Genomic DNA, 17,297 nt, shown 5'->3' with positions numbered 1-17,297 from the left:
TCTCCTTGTACGGTGCAGAAGAAACACGAAAGACCAAATACTAGTAAGTATCCCCTGGAACTTTTGGCGGGGAAATCCACATGACTTAAAAACCCTAATTCTTACTGGAACCTTTACTGTATCGTTTTTTTCGGATTCATCGTGTTTTGAGTCACAGCAGGAAAGCTAGCTATGACACACAACGCACACCACACATAGTTATAAGAGAAGTCCTCATAGGAGAAACTCAACAGCAGAGTCGAGTCATTCCAACCCCCTCCTGCTCTCCCCCACAGAAATCAAAAGGGCTAAAAAAAAAAAAAAAAAAAAAAAAAAAAAAGAAAAAAGGAGTCATTCTCATCACCAACAGTTAGTTACCAAGTGAATAAATATCAAAGAACATTCAAAGAATTGGGAAGTTATTCTGCATGTTAACTACAAGTACGGAGTACAGTACAGTAACTTCTGTGGTGTAACGATATCAACGGCCCCCTTCTGAAATATCTCTAACTATCAAATGGATCCATTAAATGTAATTTAATAATGCGGAGGGGCATACCCACTCCAGTGATGGAGACAGGATTTTCTACCGGTTAGAAAAGAAGAGAAAAGAAAAAAATCAAGTTTTTTTTTTTTTTTGTGTGTTGGCGTAAATAAAGGATTACTGTACAGGCAGCCCACATAAGGCCTTCAATTTTTCATCTTCCCCCTTTCCCCTTCCCCCCAGGAGCAATTCTGTTCCAAGGAACTGAATTGAAGTAGCTGCATCACCAAGAAGAGGGAAAGGTATCCCCCACATCCACTCATCCATACATAATCCGTACAAAGTTTTCAAATCCGATGGTCGAAGGCAGGAAGAAAACAGGAAGAAAACAGGAAGAAAACGAGAAGCAAAAGCAAGGGCATCACCTCAGCATTGGAAGAAAAAAGAAAGAAAAAGGATAAGATGTACCCGCACCTACCCCACCTACCTAGAGCTTGTTTCGTGAGGAGTGGGGGGGCAAACGAGGTAGACTAGAGATAACAAAATGGAAAGATAAAAACAATAAATGATAGATAAAATAAAATCAATCAATAAATAAATAAATAAATACATGCAAAGAGAACGATTTGGGGGAATAAATGTAACTGTTAAATTTTTCACAAGCGAAGCCACCCGATCGATCAACATCAGATCAGATCAAGGTGGTAATGGGAAGTTATAAAAAACTCGGCTGGTTAAGAAACGAATGGTAAACCAGATGATAGAGTTGACTGGGGTAGGGGTAAAACGAACGCTCGAAAAGAAAAACCATAAAACCATAACAGTAAAACCCATTCACAATTTAACCGCGCAGGGGGATAGAAACAAACCAGCCAACCAGTAAATCAATAATAAATCGTGACTTGAAAGGGGAGGGGGAAAAAACAGTATTCAGAGCGTTCTATACAAATCTCTCCGTTTCTCATCCCTATATCCACTCATTCACGCTAACCAGCCTCTCCGCAGCACCACCGCCACCATACCCCTTGCCGCCGCTATACTCCACAGTACCAAACGTAGACCGATACAACCCTTCGATCTCAGCAATGTACTCGTCCACCGCAAACTTATACAGTCCCTTCTCCACCAGCATCTGCTCCTCCTCTACAATCACAGCGTTGAGTACCGTAGCGAATTCCTCAGCGACCTCGTTGACCTGCTCTAGCTCCTTGCCAAAAGGGTGTGGCTGTGTGGAGATGGAGGTAGAGGACTCGGGGACTTGGCGGAGGCGTTCTTGGCTTAGTCGAGCGGATCGCGTGCTGCTTTGGGTGCTGTGGGACCGGTTGATTGATTGGGAGCGAGAGTGGGAGTGGGAGTGGGATTGAGAGCGGGAGAGGGAGGAAGTTGATGGTGTATGTGAATGGGACGAGCCCTTAGATAGTGATCGCTGGCGGGCTAATTCCTGATGCGATCTTTTTGTATGCGACAATGATCGACGGGGCAGCGTTGGGGTTTGAGAGACAGAAGAGATTGAAGAGCGGGTGTCGCGGTGTGTGGTGTTGGAGCGCTTGGGAGAGTTGAAGTAGCCAGAGAGATGGTTTGGCTCTGGAGTGGTGGGCGAGTTCTCTTCGGGCGAGAGATCCGGGGAGGTCATCGGGGTGCCGGAGACGTGTGAAGGAGAGGGAATAGAGGACGAGGATGAGGCGGAAGAAGGGTTTGTAATATCTGAGTCTGAACCAGAACGGACAGAGGAAGATGATGAATTGGAGGGGGATGTCAAAGTTTTCTTGAGTTCTGGCGATGGCTGCTGGGCTTGGGGGACCTTTGCGTTATTGAGTTTAGATCTGGGAAGGTCAGGAGCATTGTATGCGAGGAGGTTTGTGGTCGATAACAACTGCACCGGTAAAGAGATATCTTTCCGTTTGATCGTTCCGGCAGCGAATTTCTGTTGGTTTTCGCGATAAGGCATGGGGGAAGACACCACAAGTGTCTTTTGCTGGCGCTTGGTGAACGCCCTGCTCAGGGGATTCGACATGGTGGAAGTCGCCATGGCCAATATCTCTCTGATCTGCTAAACGAAAGTTGGGCTTATATGGATTGTTCAAGGGTTGGTTTCTGGATGAAATCGTGTGCCACGGTGAGAGAAGATGGCCACAGTGCGATGGGAGGGTTGGCGCTTCCCTTTTAGATATCTCCACACACCGGTTGACGCAGCCGCCAGATGAAAAAAAAAATGGGGAATGTAAATTGAAACGACAAGAAAACCCAAGGGGTTATATTCAAGTTCCCAGGCAACGCAACCCCGCGAGCGAGTTTCGGGGCTCGGTTTCGCAATAAAGTAGCTTAAAAAAAATCGATCGATGCCCTGCGCTCTATGTTTTCCTGGAAGTAGGGTACGTACCGGTACCACTTAGGGTAGGGTATGTATGAATTTTGCGCCGGAAGTGGGAAACGAAAGAAAAAACATAGATAGGCCAGCTGCTAGTTTAAAAGGAAGCAGGAAGCACAGTTGGGTCCTGCAATGGCTTGAAAGCAACAGCGGCACAGAGTTGGAAGAGGGATGAAGCAAAGAATGAATAGGAGTTGTTGCTCAGCAAAATCTTGTTGGTTTTGGTTGATGCACGACGAAGCGCGCAGTTGGCAAAGAGGGTGTGGTGATGCGTGGGTGGGTAGAAAGAAAGATGGTCGGAAAAAGGGGCGGCAACCAGGACGCGCGACCAAACAATCAATCCGGAATAAAAAATAAAAAAAGGTCGAAGAAGGAATGTGAGAAGAGAAGGTTTTAAGGAGAGTTGAAGTCAGATAATCGACAAAATGTACAGCATGAAGATGCCCAGAGAAGGGACAAGAAAAAACGAGACGATGGGAGATGGGGAGGAGGAGGAGAAAAGAGAGAAAGAGAAGAAACAGAAACAAAAGAGGAGAAGAAACCCACCGATGCCGTTTGCTTGCTGCTGACGGTGGAAGTGAGGAAGCCCCTTTCAGTTCCTGGTCGTTGGGCGAGATGGCGCGGCGGGCGACGGGGCGAGGATCTGGTGCCAGGGCTCGGTCAGGATGATTTATGGGGGCCTTTTGGTTGTATTTGGTTGTTGCCCATGGCTCTCCCCTCCCGGGTGCAGAGTTGAGTTGGGAGCCCTAGGGACCAGTCGCGCTCCACGAACCCCACCGCGCAAGGCCCGTTTGGACCCGGCCTGAACCCAGTCTGAAGCCAGTCTGAAGCCAGTCTGAAGCCGGTCGCAACAAGTCCCAAGGTCCCATGGAACCTCTTGGCGGGGCTGCGGGGCTGGTGGCCCGGTCGCCAGCCAACCAGCAGCCCGCGCCCAGCCTGGTGCCACCTAGTGCCATGGTGCCTGCAGTAGCCGCCGCAGATGGGAGACGGGCCCTGTCACTGGCTGTCAGGTTCCTGTCAGAGTCTGCGAGCGCTCTCGAAGCGTCCAGTCGAAAACGAAAAAATGCCCCGGGGCGGCCTAAATGCTCACCATTGCAGCCATTGGACACCCTTCGCCTGGTTAGCGGCTTCTGCCAGGGCTGACGCAGCTGGCCCAGTGGGTGTTGATTGGCCCTGCTGCTGAGTGGGCCCCCGAACCTTCAACCGTGCTTGTGCCTGAGAGAAAAAACCCGACCCCTGGGCCAGTAGCGCTGGCACTCTGGCAAAGTCCCAGCTGCCTGACGATGTACGAAGACACACCACCACTGGGGAGAAGATACTCCAGCGTATGGCATCATCCCACTTCATCCGCGCTACGGAGCATCGTACCTTGGGGAAGATTCTTCATCGGAAACAACACGATCACGAACCATAACTAAAACATCAACAGAACTTTCTTTCGCTTTTTCTCGTTTCTCATGGGACATGCAAAACTTTAAAACGCCAACCAAGCTTAATCTGCCACGTTCAAAACAACCTTTTTGAAAAAAATAAATAAATAAAATATTCTCCACTCTTTTTGGTGACCTCACTCTCGTCCACAGAGAGTGTGGGCCATTTCTTCGTTCGCAGGCATACGCTGCGTTGGATTGCGTTACTTGTCCCGGAGTATATTCTTTCTTTTTTTTTGCTGACCTGGACCAGTTAAAGAGGAGAGAGAGAGAGGGGGAAGAAAATCCCTCTCAGCAGCTTTGATGGTAGTTTTAAAAAAAATTTGAAAGGGGAAAAAAAAGGAGGTAATAGTCCTGTACATGCGCGAGTTGGCAATGCTTGAGCTGGCATTATTGTCAACCTCCCACTGGCAACAACAACATTGTTGGTTTTCTTTTTTTCCATCCATACATTCATCATGCCCTGAACAAATGGTAGATGTCTACCCAAAAACTCGATGAAACACATGACCGACAATCAACATCCCAACATCTCACTGTCTCCGATAGATATATACATATATGTATATATATAGTCTATTAAGATCGCCGATCAGGCCCCTTCCCTCTTACATGCAGACTATCCTATATAAAACGCTCCCTGGATCTTCTACACAAAATTCAGTGTAAGCTTTTGGGCGAGTGCTTGGCATCAACCATGTGCGTGCGATCGATCGATCATCCGAATGTTTGATTCATGCCCCACAACCCCTATCATAAGACATTATTCTTGTTTCTTTCTTTTTCTTTGTGGGTTTACCAATACCATTAGCAAATAAAATGCCGTTCCAACAAGCCAGGTTGAAAGACTGGAAGTTGGAGGCTGTAGGAGGTACAGAACTGAAATTGATATTGGCAAAAATGGTGGTATTGGTGGTATTCGACGTCGTCCGGACTCCGGCTCGTGCAAGCGTTTAACTCCCGGGATGAGACGGTCCAAAAATGGATACAGCTACCAAATTCCTCACTCCAGAATCAGCATAACATCTAGATAAGATGAATAGTCTTCCAAAGCGAAGTTTTCCCCAGAGATGGCTTCAGGATTAAGCTCCCTCCATTCTACAGGTTCCCCACCCTGAAAAAATAAAACAAGCCAAGCAAGGAAAAGTTGGTTTCTTTTTTTTTAATTCTTTTTTCCTGATTTCTGAAACGGCTAACTCCATCCTCAAACACCAACTGTTTTCCATTTCTCTCGATCCATCGATTTATCAACTGACGATCGTCACGCGCTCCCCAAACTCCAGTGCCCGCCCACATAGCGCTTCTGGTTGCCACAGTCGATATCGTCTGTGCGGTGGGGATGAAACTGGACTGGAAGTGAAATCAAGTCCCAGCCAGAGAGAGAGATATGGTGATGAAACTTCTATCACAGCTACTACCCAACTCACCCCTCCCCTGGCGACTGATCATTTCTTTTTCCTCTCCAGATGATCGTTAGTTAACCGTAGCGAACTAAATATGCAAGAAGTAAAAATAGAATAACATTTGACAATATCCAACAAAATCACCATCACCACCATCATATTGCATAATAATAACTAACTAGTTACAGCATAGACAAAAGGAATGTATATTGGGCACAAGCCTATCTCTCCAGCGCCAAAGAGCTAAAAAAATAAGAATCTCTTACTCTTAGTAACTAATTAACTATCCACGGATATTTCCATCGTCACCTCGTCACTTCCTTCCATGCATGCAGAAAAACAATAATAACCCCATTTATTTCTTCCTATCATTCTTTATTACCATTTACCCGCTCAGGATGGATGTGAAAAGGGGGCCAACCACCAGGTGAACTAGGCTCGTTCCCCGAACAGCCCGAAGATAACCCAGTTCCAGACAGAGAAAAAAGACGGACGGATCCGGATATTTTATCTATAATATACGTATACCACTCTCACCATGGCCATAATAGCTTCGACGTACGCTGTAACTAGGCATTTCAAAATATTTTGCTGACGCAAGTTATTATTGCAGGATTGGCTTGGCTGGTTCCGGACCCTTCTCTCTTCTATCCGACAGGACCAAAGCGTCTTCTTTTTGCAGCAGGGGGGTTTTTCCATTAAACTGCTGGGGGGGGGGGTACATTCGGGTCTGGGGAATATACGCTGTAAATGTTGACTGACCTTCACCTGGTTATTTACCTATCGCAAAACTTTTCCATGGGGAATAACGGAAACGGATCCAGGGGTTGAAACAATTATGGTTGAATAGTTATATTTGCATATTTCCGGTTGGGACATGGGAGCTTACAGTGAGTGTACCTAGGGTATGGCTCCCAAAACTGCGTGATCGAAAACGCTTCGTAGCTGCTGTGTATAGAATACAGTCATGACTCATGAAATCGTCTTTGCTTCCTTTTTCGGAGGAAATACAAAAAGGCTCTTTGGCAGCCATATACCGACACAAGCCATAGTTATACATAGTTATACATATAACATAGTAAGTATCCATGCCTATAAACGGAAATTTTCAGAAGCATGTCAGCCAAAACTACGCTGTTACATTCGGTAGTTATTTAGTAGTTACGTAGATAGCTGACTGAACAACAAAGAGCAGCCGACGCCTATTTCCTGAACTCGACTCGACTAACCTGTTGACAACTTGAACTTTTGTTACTTAGTTATTGCTTGCAATTACACACACAAACAATGATATCAATGGTTACCATAACCATAGGTCGAACGTCGGCGGGATCCGCAGAGGGCCTGGAATTGAGTTTAGAGATCCGGGGTAAGCAATATTACTGGAAAACAATGATATCCACGGTTGCGAATGGCGCCTATCGGATTATTTATTGTTTATTGGTATTATATTTTGTTTGTTGTTTTGAAAGAAACTCATCCGCTCTCCGTATGTCTATAATTCCAGGCAGGGCGGAGAGACAAGACATCTGACCAAGAAAAGGTCAAGGAATTTAATTTATGTATGTACGAACACAAGATGCCTACGATCGGTAATGGCACACAATACTTCTGCCGGGAAGATTACCTTTGGACTTGAAAGTAGGGCGGGACCATCCACGTCATTCATGCCTACTCCCTTCCAAGGTTGTCTCTCTAGCTAGCTGCCAGTTTTGTCTACATTTTATCTACGTAGTATGGATGGATGATCTGCCGTTATCATGCATGCTAGGCCACTCTCTGGTTACACGACACAAGAGAGTAAACATTATGGGACCTGGTCAATCGTTCCCGAGGTGGTTCTGGTGTTGACATCATGTTTATTAAGCTTCATTGCGAGTGTTCGCTATCACCACCAGGAAGCGTGATAATAGCAGCAAGCACGGCTAAATTGGTATTTAGATAACAAAGCCATAAGCTGGACTCGAAGGGCAGGATAAAAGAGCCGGGCAGGAGGTGATGCTATATCCTGAGTGGAGAACCGGCGCGGCTACAATACAGCTACAATTGGGGATTGACTTGCTGAAGCTATAGTCTTTGATCACGGAAGTGCAGCAATGATATTTGGAACAAAAGAATCATAACTTCGAGAGCCAATTGATCCTTGACTCCTTGTAATTTTTTCCCTTTCAATTCCTTATCTGGGGGAAAGAGCAATTCAGGAAATGCGCTCTCGCAAAAATAAGAGGCGAGAACATTACAAAATTAAACGTCTCTTTCCTTTCTGACCTTGTTTTCTCACTGCACTAGCAACTTAAAATTTGATCCAGGAAACTCCATAAAATGCTCCATGGGAAAACAGTGAATGATCTGAAGAGTAGTGAAGTAAGCAGACAAATAAACATCTTAATCCTCGTCCATGGACTCCCATCCATCCCGACCAATATCTCCATCCCCCTCAGCCACACCGGAGTCGTCAGAGTCACTGCTGTCGTTCTGCGAAATGCCAATCATTCGCTCCTTCACTTCCCCTGCCAATGAACTCCCCAAGCGCGAAGAAAACGTTCTGCGCACAGCGGCATTCGTAGATGTATCCCAGATCTGTACCACCCCTTTGCTTCCCGCAACCGCGAGGCGGAAACTAACCTCTTGATCTGGCGCAAAAGTGGTGGAGAAGACCTTGCCAACTTCAACTTTCCGTGAGACAACCATATTGGGTTTGCTATCTTGCACGTTCCAGAGTTTGACTTGCTTATCGGTGGAGCCGGTGACAAGGAAGCCGGGGATGGTAGGGTTGATGTCAAAGGATGAAACGGAGGAATCGTGCGCTTGTAGCATCCATACTGGCTTCGTGTTTTCCGGCATAGCGGACACTTGTCGGACGTCGTGGCAGTATACCATCCCACCATCGGTTGTGACGTAGAAGAAATTGGGGTCGTGAGGGTCCCATCGGACGTTTTCGACATCGCTTTCAACCCGCCATCTCGCGGCCTTTGCGTCAGGAGCTCTCATGTCGGCAGCTACAACAGTCCTATCGTAGCTTCCGCTCAACAAGACTGTTGATTCTTTCGGGTGCCAGTCCAAGGCACAAATTTTATCACTGTGGTTGGCATAGGATTTTGCACATTTGGTCGTGTTCAGATCCCATAGCTTTACAGTTTGATCGGCTGAAGCTGACGCGAGCAGGTTTCGATGTTGTCTGTTCGCTGCCAATGCAAGGACTGAGTCCACATGATACTCGTCATTCACTTTCTTAACCTTTTTCTTCTTCTTCTTTTTCACGCCGGTCTCCGAGTTTCCATCCTGGCCGCCTTGGCCCAGGATGGCGTTTGGATACATGCAATCCACGATATCCAGGTCCCAAATTTCGATATCTGGTTCCATCGTGCCTACTGCGACAAAGTTGCCGTAGGATCTATTTTCTGAGTTCCTGCCAACGGGTATATCTAACCACTCCAAGCACAATGGGATCGCGGGCAGCATGATGTCGTGGTGTACGTAAAGATTATCTGCCTCGTCTTCGTATACATAGACTTCCAACTGTGCGACCTCATCCTCTACCTTGGCAGCCAATAGAAGATTATCGGTGGGTAAAATCTGTAGCTCTTCTCTCTCGTCATTGTCGTCGTCGTCGTCGACTCCCCCTGGAACAACCAAATATGGATCCTCTTCGTTGGGTTGGTGGTACGCAAGTGACCTGATATTGCCGAACATGGTGATTTGTTCGCCATTTTCATCCACAGGGTCGCTGTCATAATGATCTAGGTCGTATTCCTTTAGGTCATCATCAATGGTGTCGCTTTTTTTGCCATCGCTGCTACCACACATAATGCGTTAGCAAACTAAACAACCTCCTCAGGCGACAGGAAAACGTACCCTTTTGCCCTTCCTTTTCCCTCTCCACTTGGCTCCGCAGAATCGTCTTCGCTTTCCTCTTCCTCTTCCTCTTCCCCTTCCCCTTCCCCTTCCCTCTGGTCTTTGCTACTTTGATGCTGCGCTTGTTTTAAGTCCGTTTTGGCACCCTCGAGTTGAATCTTCGCGAGCTCCGATATCCGATTGATCTCCGCTTCGTCGATTTCATATCTTTCAGGAAAAGGCGCAGCCACACCGCGACGCACCCATGTCGTGGCTGTTATCATAGACATCTTGAGATTTTTGAGGGCGAAAATTTATCAGGCGGTATTTAAAATTATTGTGAGAATCGGGCAGGCTGCTCGGAAGCGCAGGGTTAATGAAGAGCCCTAAGCATACCAGATTGGAAAGGATAAACACTTCCTCTTCTCTGGGTTAGTTATGGAAAAGCCCTAGAATAGAAAGACTAGCCAAAGGAGAATGTCGCCTGCCGCACTCCTCCTTCGTGATCCAAACTGCTTCGGTCAACCTGTTTTTTTTTTTGTTTTTTTTCCCGGTATTTCGTATGTGCGGGACAACAAGGTCCCACCGCCCGGCAGAATATTCCGATGATGCATGGCGCTATGATCCATTTTCACGCAACTCCGCTCTTAACTACCGACGACCTCCTCCTTGTTGATCGATTCCCCGAGTAAACTGAATCATTACCCAAGGCGGTGATATCGCATTTCATTAACAAAATGCACTCCCATCTCCATACCAAAGACAATATAAGTGCGTTTCAACCCCCGCTCGTTCTAAAATAGCCGCATCCATTCCCTGGACACAAGTTATCCCCAACGGAGCAGCTGACCCCTTTCGTCTTCTTCCATATCTAGATTGCACGGAGATCATGAACATGCTCGACGAGTGCCATGCGCGGGGTTTCATCCACAAGGCGTTCGCCGGCTGCAACGAAATTAAACGAGAGGTAAACCGATGCCTCGGTGCGGAAAGATCGCGGCGCGCTCAAAAGAATCGGGATCAGGCGCGGGAGAACCGCAAACGGATTGAAGAAGTGTGGAGGAAGGATGATGAGTCGTGAAGAGAGGCATTTATACTATCGCTGTGCAATTGAGGGTGGCGAGGGGGTGTTAGTTTTTTTTTTTTACTTTTTTTTTTCTGGGCGGGAGAGCATCGTGTTCTGGCGCTTTGGTCATATATGATTTTTGATGTGCTCCTACTGGCTCCTATCCAACTTCGTTCTCCGAACTGGTACCTCTGTTGCTTGACTCTCTCCTCCAAGCATGATTGGGCGGATGTGTAGGGATATTTATTCCTGTGCCGTTGTCCAACTTATATTGCTGTTGGCGGCAAATTGTTATTGTTCGTATATATATTATCCCGTTTAGATCAAACGGGATGATACACTTCCATTTCTCAGAGTACTGCTATAAATACCTCGTGGAAGGTAGGAAAGCGCAATTGTATATTACAGATGAAAAAAAAAAAAAAATTGTGTTTCGTTAGACATTACAATTCAACAGCAAGCGGCGCGCCAAGTTGTGGCAGACCAGCTTCCTGAGAATTATCCGATTTATGGGATTTATGCCTTCGCTTCCTCTTAGTTTTCCCAGTAGGTTCTCCACCAGCATTCGATTTATCCTTGACATTTTCATCCTCTGAACCGTGTGCAGGCTGTCGTTCCGCTTCAGCAGGTTTATTGTTCTCGTTCTTTTCACCACCACCACCAATCACGCCGCCGCCGCCGCCACCACCACCACCCCTACTGCTGTTACTCGGCTTCGCGTGGTTTTTCGGCTTCTTCACACTCAGCGGATTTGGACCTTTGGCTCTTTTCGGCTTCTTCTCCTTCGTACCTGTTGATGTATCTTTTCCCTCCCCTTCGTCCGCATCATCCCTCTTCCTCTTTCCTGCCATCGTCTTGGTAATACCCGTCTTTAATTTCCCCCGCTCAACTCCTTCCCTCACTCCCTCTGACGAATTGCTCAGAGGCTCTAATACCATCACAGATCGTTTCACGTATATGATTGGAACGCCAGGTATTTGCCGCGCACCCTTGCGCAGATAATTTGTCGGCGGCTCTGGCGCAGTTGCGGCTATGGATTTCCATTTCTGGGTATGGGTATTAGTTGGCTCAGGATCTGCCGTAGCTAATATATAGTGCTCTTTGTTCTTTTTCAATTCTGGATTAGGCGATAGCAGAGACAGAAGACAATCGACTTCGTCAATGGTTTTTGAGTCTTCGTTATGCGAACAGTAGCGAAGGGGAAGGGTGGTGGGTGGTGGGAGCTGTGGAGGCCGCGTGTTGGGTACGAATTTTGATTGTTGTTGTTGCTGTGTAGAAGATGATGCCATGACTGCCGCGAGAGAGCATTTTGTGATAACTAAAGGTACGCGAAACGTATAGCTGTAAGCATATATATAGATATATATCTCTCCCTCGCGATGCTGAAAAGGGGTAGGTAGTAAAAACTGGAGAAACTTACATGGCTTCACTTTGCCATGTAATGTTCGCTCGAGGGCCGGCACTAGATCCATTTTGAAAGAGTAAACAGCTCTTAGGAAATTCGAATCAACTATGTGCATGTTGGTTAGTTTATCTCCCATCGCGGGGAATATCAAAAAAAGCATTCGAGACATACCGAGCACCTGATAAGGCTCGCGAAACCCAAATGTGAGCTCATACTGTTGCATAAGCTTGCGGTACTTCTTTGACCGTTTTGCCCTCATCGATGCGGTTCAATCTCCGCTTATAGGAAGTTTGGAATTCAGGAGAACAAGAAAATAGAGGCGAAATGTCCAAACACATCGCCCTGGTTTCTGAATTCTTTCCAAACTCGGAAATATTTGATGCCAAGAATTGTAATTGGCTGAATTAAGGTTAGTGTAGAGTTTAACTCTACACTAGCCACTTCTGGACCTTCCTCTGCACTGACATATCAGTTCAATCAACATATATATTCTGCTAATTATTTAAGGATCGACGAGTGTGGAATCCCAAAGGCAAACACAAGTCTGGCCTGGGCAATATTATGCAGAAGCAATAGGCATGAAAAACTGAATTCATACAGAAGCAGTTGAATTAACTAAAACCTCTTCAATCGAAGACCATCCTTAGACACATCTACATACATACCCTACATATGAAGTTTACGGTTACGAAACAGCCGGTGCCAGAGGCAGACGCAGATGCAGACGCGGAGGCGGAGGTTGGAAAGTCACCTCATCTAGATGCATTCAAGTGCAAACGCGAGCGTGGTGAGCGAAGCACGCTCGTATACAAAGTGGGGTTTCCCAACAAACATTGAGATATGTATTGTACAAGGAAAATAAACCAAGATCTGTTTTTTCAAGTACATAAGAATATATTGGGGAGTTTTCTTTGTTCATCAATGCCAGATTTCATATCGTCATTCACCGGCCCAACAAAATATGTATGTACAACCCAAACAGAACTCAACACATACATAAGTCTTCGGAAAAATTAATCATAATACTGACAATCATCACGGTGGGGAAAAGTCTAATACTAAACTCGATGGGGGGAAGTTATGTCCCCCTAGGATATCTCATATAATCGATCTCATTGTCGAAGTAAAAATACGCATTAGGGAAGGTTCAAGGTCATGTTGGATAGTGCCGTTATGTATACATTTGTCTTTTCTGTAATTGACGTTGTTTGATGGCGTTTTTGGCTAGTTGGATTACTCGAAGTCAACGGCCAACTGAGGCAACATATCTGGTTGTCCTATTAGCTAGCCGTTGTATTCGAGGTGCTTGTTGCACAACGTCCTTTATAGCCTGCCACCAATGTACGCAGAAGTCAGCAAGAAAACGGTGTCCAAGGCGATAGGCTTGAAATTACCGAGAATCAGAGTTCGAAAGAGCTATTGTGCTGTATTGATCGGGGAATAACCATCGGTCGTGGGGAGTGGAGATGGTGAACCAACGTCTTTTTGTGAAAGACCTAGGCTGGCACTTCCGTCTTTCCCTCACGCCACTAATAGTAGTGTCTGCTTGTGTATCTCATAATTCGATACACCGCTGGGATCATTCATTTTTTTCGTTTCATACACCTCCCAATAACCACGCTGATATCGTCCATCTTGCCTAGAATATTACTCAGTAACAGGTCAACTCTCAAATGTTGTTCATGACCCGGGGTGAAAAGGGTGAATGGGATGGATAACAACATACCCCCTTCAATAGTCAAACCCTCTTCTATAGCTTTCTCCATGTACGGACTTTCTGCAAAAGGATCCTGCGCGATATCTTTCGCAGCCTGGAGAAGTTTTCGAGCAGTATAGACAATCGCACCGCCTCCATCGGGAGCGCGATTAGAAAACATATCATCATCTTTCTTGCTAGAATCCCATTCATCTAAACTATCTAGCACCACCTTCAGGACTTCATGTTCCCACAAATTATCGACGACGCCATCGGACACCGCCAGGACGAGGTCATTCTCCTGCAACTCGATCTGTGCTGATTGAGCGTTTTCCTTGGGCGTGTCTACGCTGTTCGTGCCCAGCTGCATGGGACAGTCAAACCAATGCCACTGACCCTCCGTTTTGAATATGACTCGTTGTTCGCTTGGCCGGATGACGAGCAGTTGGCAATCGCCCAGAGTCGTTACGTAGAGCATGGGGGTGGGGGTGCCAGAGTTTATGGTATAGTGTAGCACGGCCGTGGTGGAAGTTGTTGTGCCCAGCCACTCGTTCGGAGTCGAAGTCGCCTCGACAGTTTGTTCATAGGCGCGTTGTAGATAGGAGACGTTATCCGGAGCGGAGTCCCCGTTTACGTTCCGCTCCACCTCCAAGGCCCAGAAATGAAGGATAAGCCTGGACCACAGCCTGGAAGATATATAGAAATAGCAAAAGCTAAGATTCAGCCACGCGCTTCTCTTTTTTTTTTTTTTGGCTACAGAAAAAGGGACCTGAATTTTTTCTCTTACGCTGCATGGCCTTGCGGCCTGGTAGCCCAAGCTCCTACCCCGTCATTCACGCCTAGGTAATTGTCCGATACAATAACTGCATCGTCGCCGTTCGTCAGGCCCCTGATCAGTTGTCCACCTACAGACAAGCGTCTATCCTGGCTTCGGAAGTGAGTTGTCAGGGGGTCAGAGAAAGACGTGGACGGGTTTGATACGAAGGGTGGCGGGAATGGTCGGGAATGTCTTTTGGGACACAGGGCATAGCCAGTTTCGAAGTGAAAGGGAAAACTGCCGACGTGATGAAGGGGGCCGCTTTCAGGAAGAGGAGTTGCGATGCCATAGGTGGGTGCTGTAGCTCTATAGGTGGCTATACCACGACGGAAGAGGCATGCTGTTTGTCGCTTGGAGGGGGATTTGGATGAACGTATAGCGGAGCAAGAGGAAGGCTTGAGGGGGGAGAGATTGAGGATCATGCCAACGGAAGAGGATTTCCCTCGCTTGGCCGCGCGGAGGAAGGCCGGTCAGTACATCCTGGAAATTATTGATTATCGGAAAGAGATAGGAAGAAGAGGGGGAAGATATTTGGAATGGTTGCAGCGGGATAGAGTGCCTCTCAAGCCGGTGCTGCTGAGTGGGACGGGGTGGAGTGCGATATCACAAACTACGGGAGTAAATACGGATCAAACAAGGCCAGGCTACATAAATACATACACGGTGTCAGCAAAAAGCACCTACGCTGCATAGTTACAACTGGACCATACCAACACCTGGCCAACAACTATGAGTGCGAGCAGACCTCACTAAAACTAACTGGCCATGCATCATTATTCCCGGTGCTCTTGAATGGCTAATGTAGTCATACAGGATGTGAATGTTTCACCTCTGCTAAAGAAACATACTTGAACTGGGAATGAAAGCTGCCAAATCTGCAGCGGATAGAATTCTACTGCCTCTTAGTTATAACCAGAATAGAATGCCTCTTGACTGCAGTCTGGTACTTTGCTGGACAGGCAAGATTCTTTTTCGTCAGCACTTAAGGAGAAGATCGAGTTTCGCATCCCAGTGTGTTGAAGTTTGCTGTTTATTTAAGCGCCGCGTCCCTCCCGCCAACTAAAATTAAAAACGACTCCTGTCCAACCCCACCCCCAATCGATAATAAATCGTTAATACTATTTTCCGACTGAACAATGCTTTTGGCCTTGCAGGATAGGGGTTTGCTCAAATCCCGACCCCATTTCTGTCCTTTGGAGCCTATCACTCGAGAAATTGCCCTTTAAGGGTTGTATGAAACTGGGTGGTTCCCGCAATGTCTGATCCATCAATCCCTTGATTGAAAGACGGGAAGCTGGATATTCAGTGTTCAGCGCGTCTTGGAACTGTGTGGTCCCTTGCCTTCAAAACCCCAACTCTTCCCAATCTTTCGAAATGATATGAATGGTGTGACCAGTTATATTCTTCTCCGGATTGAGGACTACTAACTAGTCAACCTTGAGTGTATCCTAGGCGGCTAATTGCAGTTCACTTTCTTTAGAGAGTCTCCATGCTGGCCAATATGTGTTTCAGGTCCTCAGTGCTGCTCTCTCTTCTGAAAAAAACATGTGGAGCCTTCTTATTTCTATACAGTCTGTTCTAATTTTACTATTCAATGGATGTTGACGGCGCCAATTTCTCCCTTACTCTAAGCTCTTTCACTTTTCATCGTCGCCGCCAACAATGTCGCGGCTTGGATATAAAAGGGTGTTCGTTTCCTGCCAGAGACGAGCTTCTCTAGGTATAGAAACATCGCGCTCGATATTCAGATTTCTAGTTCCTTAGACTTCGACTTTCCTCTTTTCTAGCAACCACTTTTGCGTCTTCTTTACCTTTCAATTCTATCTTCCTTTTACCGCCGACTGCTGAGAGTGCTCCCTTTCGCTCAACGAGAATTCTCATTCCCTCAAAACAACCATGGCAAATTATCTCTCCCTGCCTATCCTCCACGAACTTGTGCAATTTGCTGAGGAGGATGCATTGTATGAAGATTCGATTAAGGCGATGGCGTCAGGCATTCTCAACTATTATTTTCCAGCGACAAATGGTTTTACAGTTGCCCCAGAGCAAAACCGACAGGGGAATATCGCGGATTTTATCATCCTCCGGATCCAACGACGGTTCCCCGGTGACCGCGGTGTCGTCGATCACACCGTAGCTGAAGCCAAAAGAGATACCGACTCCATCACAGCTGCATTGGAGCAGCTTGAGAATGCCCTCGAACAAGCCAATACTGAATTTGGCAGGTGCTGGGCAATGCTTATTCATGGGTGCAACTTTCAATTTTTCGAATATCACATTCACCTGCCTGCGGGTGAACGGCTTATCCCATGGGGTCCTCCAAACCAACCGTCGCAGAATTTGTTCCATTGTCGAAATGAGAGCGTAACTATCGATTGGATGCTGCGTCATATGGGACAAAACAACACTCCACCAGCACGCTAGTGGCTGCTCACACTGCCATGGAGATATCGCGACGATGGGTATAAGAGGCTTGTTGGAATGCAACATTGGTGAACGGGTATTGGACGCAGATGACTATGTATTTGCTTGTTTGCTAGTAACTGATTATGTATATTCAAGAATATCTCATCTCAGCGGAATATCATGAATCATCCAACCCGTATGCTACACCGGCAAATGCGCCATTAAAGCGAATTGTAAAATTAATCAAGCGAGGTGGAATTGGGACAAGGTTTCCAAGCAACCGCAGTTCTGGGCAAAGATGAGAAGGCTTCCAGAATCGAATGCGGAGTATCTTGGGAGATCCAGCAACTGAAACTTCACAGTCTTCACCAGAAAACCGCCGGGTTATATGATTGATGCCTCCAGGAAC

General features: G+C 46.6%; 7 protein-coding genes across 7 annotated transcripts; 2 read left to right on the top strand and 5 right to left on the bottom strand.

Annotated features, from left to right (window-relative positions):
- Nucleotides 1-1,430: 1,430 nt before the first annotated feature.
- HCBG_00618 (uncharacterized protein) lies at nucleotides 1,431-2,477 on the bottom strand (the record flags this gene model as incomplete). Its single annotated transcript, XM_045427668.1, has 1 exon — nucleotides 1,431-2,477. The coding sequence occupies one exon, from the start codon at nucleotides 2,475-2,477 to the stop codon at nucleotides 1,431-1,433; it is 1,047 nt and encodes a 348-aa protein (XP_045291643.1).
- A 1,100-nt stretch (nucleotides 2,478-3,577) lies between these two features.
- On the bottom strand, nucleotides 3,578-4,428 carry HCBG_00617 (uncharacterized protein; the record flags this gene model as incomplete). Its single annotated transcript, XM_045427667.1, has 3 exons — nucleotides 3,578-3,824; nucleotides 3,922-4,212; nucleotides 4,403-4,428. 3 exons carry the CDS (start codon nucleotides 4,426-4,428, stop codon nucleotides 3,578-3,580), a joined length of 564 nt encoding a protein of 187 aa, XP_045291642.1.
- Nucleotides 4,429-7,902: 3,474 nt separating this feature from the next.
- On the bottom strand, nucleotides 7,903-9,788 carry HCBG_00616 (periodic tryptophan protein; the record flags this gene model as incomplete). Its single annotated transcript, XM_045427666.1, has 2 exons — nucleotides 7,903-9,460; nucleotides 9,520-9,788. 2 exons carry the CDS (start codon nucleotides 9,786-9,788, stop codon nucleotides 8,050-8,052), a joined length of 1,680 nt encoding a protein of 559 aa, XP_045291641.1.
- Nucleotides 9,789-10,154: 366 nt separating this feature from the next.
- HCBG_00615 (uncharacterized protein) lies at nucleotides 10,155-10,990 on the top strand (the record flags this gene model as incomplete). The annotated part of the gene is made up of 2 exons (XM_045427665.1): nucleotides 10,155-10,269; nucleotides 10,374-10,990. The coding sequence occupies 2 exons, from the start codon at nucleotides 10,236-10,238 to the stop codon at nucleotides 10,577-10,579; spliced, it is 240 nt and encodes a 79-aa protein (XP_045291640.1).
- A 17-nt stretch (nucleotides 10,991-11,007) lies between these two features.
- On the bottom strand, nucleotides 11,008-12,228 carry HCBG_00614 (rRNA-binding ribosome biosynthesis protein UTP23; the record flags this gene model as incomplete). Its single annotated transcript, XM_045427664.1, has 2 exons — nucleotides 11,008-11,882; nucleotides 12,141-12,228. The coding sequence occupies 2 exons, from the start codon at nucleotides 12,226-12,228 to the stop codon at nucleotides 11,008-11,010; spliced, it is 963 nt and encodes a 320-aa protein (XP_045291639.1).
- Nucleotides 12,229-13,377: 1,149 nt separating this feature from the next.
- Nucleotides 13,378-15,063, bottom strand: HCBG_00613 (uncharacterized protein; the record flags this gene model as incomplete). Its single annotated transcript, XM_045427663.1, has 3 exons — nucleotides 13,378-13,608; nucleotides 13,696-14,351; nucleotides 14,453-15,063. 3 exons carry the CDS (start codon nucleotides 14,902-14,904, stop codon nucleotides 13,553-13,555), a joined length of 1,164 nt encoding a protein of 387 aa, XP_045291638.1.
- Nucleotides 15,064-16,378: 1,315 nt separating this feature from the next.
- On the top strand, nucleotides 16,379-16,906 carry HCBG_00612 (uncharacterized protein; the record flags this gene model as incomplete). Its single annotated transcript, XM_045427662.1, has 1 exon — nucleotides 16,379-16,906. The coding sequence occupies one exon, from the start codon at nucleotides 16,379-16,381 to the stop codon at nucleotides 16,904-16,906; it is 528 nt and encodes a 175-aa protein (XP_045291637.1).
- Between the last annotated feature and the right edge of the window lie 391 nt (nucleotides 16,907-17,297).

The sequence above is a fragment of the Histoplasma capsulatum genome (assembly GCF_000150115.1).
Source record: "Histoplasma capsulatum G186AR genomic scaffold supercont2.1, whole genome shotgun sequence".
NCBI lineage: Eukaryota > Fungi > Ascomycota > Eurotiomycetes > Onygenales > Ajellomycetaceae > Histoplasma > Histoplasma capsulatum.
This window is presented reverse-complemented; position numbering and strand designations above follow the sequence as displayed.